Source organism: Staurois parvus, unplaced genomic scaffold (assembly GCF_062004578.1).
Source record: "Staurois parvus isolate SC_StPar_1 unplaced genomic scaffold, SC_StPar_1.0 ptg001714l, whole genome shotgun sequence".
Taxonomy (NCBI): Eukaryota; Metazoa; Chordata; class Amphibia; order Anura; family Ranidae; genus Staurois; species Staurois parvus.
In genome coordinates, this window is record NW_028319510.1 from 18,013 (window position 1) to 22,978 (window position 4,966).

The 4,966-nt window shown below is 50.8% G+C and overlaps 1 protein-coding gene across 1 annotated transcript; it reads left to right on the forward strand.

Moving 5' to 3' along the window:
• The first annotated feature begins 355 nt into the window (after window positions 1-355).
• On the forward strand, window positions 356-4,631 carry LOC149434669 (uncharacterized). The gene is made up of 4 exons (XM_089663541.1): window positions 356-416; window positions 2,814-2,879; window positions 3,003-3,026; window positions 3,155-4,631. Exons 1-4 carry the CDS (start codon window positions 356-358, stop codon window positions 4,258-4,260), a joined length of 1,257 nt encoding a protein of 418 aa, XP_089519667.1. The 3' UTR covers window positions 4,261-4,631.
• Window positions 4,632-4,966: the final 335 nt, after the last annotated feature.

Consider the following 4,966-nt stretch of genomic DNA (forward strand, 5'->3'; position numbering starts at 1 on the left):
TTCACTTTCATCTGTCAGATCCTGGTAGATTGGGTCTCTCTATCACCCAGGGTAGATCCATGTCCTTCATCAGTCTGATGTTCATACAGATGTGCAGGCTACGCTGCTGAGATGCTGATACCTCAACCACAGAGCATAGAACTCGCTTGCCTTCCATGTCTTCTCTCCAGCCCAATACTGTGATTGGGGATATCCCAGGAGACCAACGTGTACTCTGCTAAATCCCACCATCTCTCCTCCACCTACATCTGCAGTAGGTTCCCTCAGAGCCCGACTTCCACGGATACCTCAACCATAAACATGTAACTCGTTTGACCTTTGATGTCTTCCTTTCAGCCCAATACTGTAATTGGGGATGTCCCAGGAAGCCAACGTGTACTCTAAATCCCACCATCTCTCCTCCACCTACATCTGCAGTAGGTTCCCTCAGAGCCCGACTTCCACGAATACCTCAACCATAAACATGTAACTCGCTTGACCTTTAAAGTCTTCCTTTCAGCCCAATACTGTGATTGGGGATGTCCCAGGAAGCCAACGTGTACTCTAAATCCCACCATCTCTCCTCCACCTACATCTGCAGTAGGTTCCCTCAGAGCCCGACTTCCACGGATACCTCATCCATAGAGCATGGAACTCACTTGACCTTTGATGTCTTCCTTTTCAGTCCCGTACTGTAATTGGGGATGTCACAGGAAGCCAACGTGTACTCTAAATCCCACCATCTCTCCTCCACCCACTTCTGCAGTAGGTTCCCTCAGAGCCCGACTTGCACTGATACCTCATCCATAGAGCATGGAACTCACTTGACCTTCTATGTCTTCTTTTCAGCCCAATACTGTGATTGGGGATGTCCCAGGAGACCAACGTGTACTCTAAATCCCACCATCTCTCTTCCACCCACTTCTGCAGCAGGTTCCCTCAGAGCCTGACTTGCACTGATACCTCATCCATAGAGTATGGAACTCACTTGACCTATGATGTCTTCCTTTTCGGTCCCATACTGTAATTGGGGATGTCACAGGAATCCAACGTGTACTCTGCTAATTCCCACCATCTCTCTTCCACCCACTTCTGCAGTAGGTTTCCTCAGAGCCTGACTCCCACTGGCCCAGTAAGCTTGAAGTTGGAGGTCACCCAGCTCCTCTGAAAAGCCTTCTGCATGAAGGTACACCATCACGTCTACAAAGGAGAAAGGAAGGGGGTTTCTCCAGCCCATGTGTTAACTCTTTCTAGAGCTTTGCCCTACCCAGGCCCCTACTTCTTTCCTCAGGAAACCCTGTGTCTTTGGGACATGGAAACCCCCTTTATGGTGCTTGGTAGCTCAGTGCCCTTCACTGCAGAGGGACTTTCTGGCTTTGTAAGAGGTTGACAGGAAAAGCTCCGACTGTATCCTACCTGGATAAGAACCCAGGATCCCCAATGTTGCCTGGGCTCACATGCTGCTTCTCAGAACATCGTCCCTCATGCTTTGACTAGTGTTCTTTCCTGGTATCCCCATTGTGGGATCCTCAAACGGCCTCCTTTTGAAGAGTTGCCTTTATGGATTCTTCTAGGCAGTGCCTTCCAGGCCTAACAACTTCACCATGTTCCAGCGTTGGTAGCTATCTGTCTCTGGCGGGTGAACCAGTTCAGCTTGAGTCGTGAACACCTGGTGTACCCTAGATTCCTTGTCTCCTAACAGGAAGTCCACCTCTTCCTCATGGGAGTGCAGTGCATTGGGGACCCCCCCCCCCACCTCTGCTAGGCCCCACACTCTTCTTATTTGGCCCCCCCCTTTCTGTTTTCACAGGCTTATGTTCAGAGCAGACTTTCCGGCCTGTTGCTATGGTCCTGGTAGTCCCTGGCCTGATCCTTTAGACCACTGGAATAGAATGCTCCTCCATATCCAGGGAATGTCATTTGGTGGAGAGCCTCCATGCTTGGGTCCACCATCTGGTTTCCTGTTTCAGACTCCGTTGGACACCATCTAGGTGTTGCCATGTCTTTGTTTTTTAGGTGAAGTGGGAGTCGTCCCTGCAGTAGGGGAGGTAACCTAGTCCCTGTGCTGGGAGCCTTAAATGTATTCACTTTCACCCCTAAGGACAATGTCTTGGATCTGGCTCTTCTCAGCCAATGACCTCTGCATTGAGAAGAGAGGTTTGCCTACCTAGATGCGCCTCTGATTCTGTGTCAGGTCTGGATCTCCTTGAATTGCCAGCAGGTGGGAAATCTTGGTTTCCTGCTGAAGGTTACCCTCTGCCAGGAAGAGAGTATGTGCTGAAGGCTTCCTAGCACCTTTCCACCTGGGAATAGGGTTAGAGGTAAAAGGCCTTCAGCCTACCCATGTAAACTGGCTTGTCTTTCTCACCTGGACCAGTTTAGGTCTTGGTTCCCTCCTGGGACCTGTCCCTTCAGCAGTTGTCCCCAGTTTTCTGTTAGCCATATCAGGCTCTCTTCTTCCCTACATGGGAATTTTGTTGTTGTTCCACCTGTTTTGGTTGGTCAGTTTCCCTCTGGTTCAGGTTCAGAATTCCCTTCCATGTAAAGTAGTTCCTTTCAGGTCTTGAGTATCAGGTTTGTTCTCGGTGCCCTTTCCTCTGTCTGGTAGAGGGCTCAACCTCATCTAGTGTCATATTCCAGTGTTGATCTATCAATCGGCTCCTGGGCTGCAGACAGTCCCCAGTTTTTTTTAGTTGATCCTGCCCCCGGTTGTTGCTGTGCTGCCCACCCCTCACCTGGACTGCTTTTGGACATCTTGACTTAATCTGAATTCCTGTGTCCCTCAGAAATTGAAACTAAGATTTGTGTATTTACTGTAAAATCCTTTTTTGCAGTTTATTGGGGGCCATATCCTTTTGTGGTTCTTTTCATGTTCTCGGTACCACGTGTTACAAAGTCAGGTATGCTTGGGGAGGGGGGGGGGGGGGTATACCAGGGCTGGCCTGTTTCTGTTTGCCAGTATCCAGTCCTTCTGTAGGCACCAGTATAACCCGATTGTATCTACATTCCTTTGTCCCTCAAAGGACAAGAAAGAAAAGGATTTTCCGGTAAGTAGGCAAATCCTATTTTCACGGCCCATTCTTGGTCAGCCACGTGACTCTTCCAATATGGTGGCCATTCTTCTGGCATCCTGTAGATCCTGTGCTATGATTTGATGGCTTCTTTCTATCCTCAGGTGCCTTTCACCCCATGAATGGTACAGAAGATGAGAACACCTTGTACATCCAGCAGTGCGGGGTCTTATTAGACTGTCAGGATGACGATGATGACGATGATGACGATGATGATGATGAAGACATCTCCCAGTCAGCTCCAGGCGAGGAGAGCGAGGAAAGCTTTTTAGAAACTGACAAAAAAGACAGTCCTCCCTGCAGTGCTTCCTCTATAGGCCGCCCGAGCGGGAAGGGGGCCAGCAAGCTCTCCAATATCATTGCCCATCTGCAGAGCCTGGCCAGTGAGCGGGAGTCCTCCCGCAGAGAGACTGTAGCAGAGGAAGACGAGGCCTGGCCTCAGATGGGGGAGAGCTCTTACGCCTTCTCTAGTGACGGCATTCCATATGAAGGGAACAGTCTGGCCTCACCTCAGGGCCGCCCGCACTCCACAGACCAGCGGCTCAAGGCTTTTAAGGCCATTAAGATCTTGCAGGAGACAGACTCCAAGGACAAAAAGTACATTTGTGTGGAGTGCGGGAAGACCAGCCGCTACAAGTCGGCCTATTTGCGGCACAAGCGAACTCACACAGGGGAAAAGCCTTTTAGTTGTACGGATTGCGGCAAGTGCTTCCGGCGCAGCTCGCAGTTGGTGACGCATCAGCGAACTCATACAGGAGAGCGGCCGTACACGTGTCTGCGGTGTGGGAAAAGCTTCAGCTGTAATTCCACCCTGGTGACCCACCAGCGGACCCACACGGGGGAAAAACCTTACATCTGCATGGAATGTGGCAAGGGGTTTATCCACAGCTCCGACTACAACCGTCATCATCGTGTCCACCGCGGAGAGAAACGCTACACCTGCAAGGAGTGCGGCAAGAGCTTCAGCCAGAGTTCCTACCTGGTCATCCACCAACGCATTCATACCGGTGAGAAACCCTTCATCTGCAACGAATGCGGTAAAAGCTTCAGCCGCAACTCGTCACTGGTGACCCACCAGAGAGTTCACACCGGAGAGCGCCCGTACACCTGTGCCGAATGTGGGAAGAGCTTCCGCCAAAGTTCCCACCTCCTCATCCACCAGAGGACCCACACGCCGGACAGCCACCTGGCGCTCCGTGCTATGATGTGAGCGCTGTGCACGTCACTTCCAAAGATACTCAGTAGGACATTTCCAGATGGCTCCAGCCGAGGTCTCCAACTTGGTGCTAATGGAGAAGCGTAGGAGCCCCCATCATGTAGCGTCCTCATCCTTGTAGTGTGCTGATATCATCTGGCCATATTGCAGAACATTTGTGTCCCCCCCCCCTTCCCCCACTGTCTATTTATACACGATGGCTAGCTGTGAAGACTTAGTCCATCCGCTGTCTCTGTTAGAGAGTCAGGAGTGCTATAGTAGGTAGCTTCATCCTGATTGCATGCCTCTCTCTCCAATCACGAGTCGCTGCATCCTCTGTATCCTGTCTAATATGTCTCTCTTTCCTTAAACTTTGTTAAAGGAGACTGTGCCGCCTTGTGTCTCTGTGGAGTCATTGTGTGCTGAGCCTACATGACACAGGTTCGACTGCTGGGGTAATACAAGCTGTACATATGGCTAGGAGGGGTCATGAGAGGACAGACCGGCAGTACAGAACATGAGATTGCTGAGAGTTGGGTGTATGTTCTCCATAGGAGGAGTCGTGAGAGGACAGACCGGCAGTACAGAACATGAGATTGCTGAGAGTTGGGTGTATGTTCTCCATAGGAGGAGTCATGAGAGGACAGACCGGCAGTACAGAACATGAGATTGCTGAGAGTTGGGTGTATGTTCTCCATAGGAGGAGTCGTGAGAGGACAGA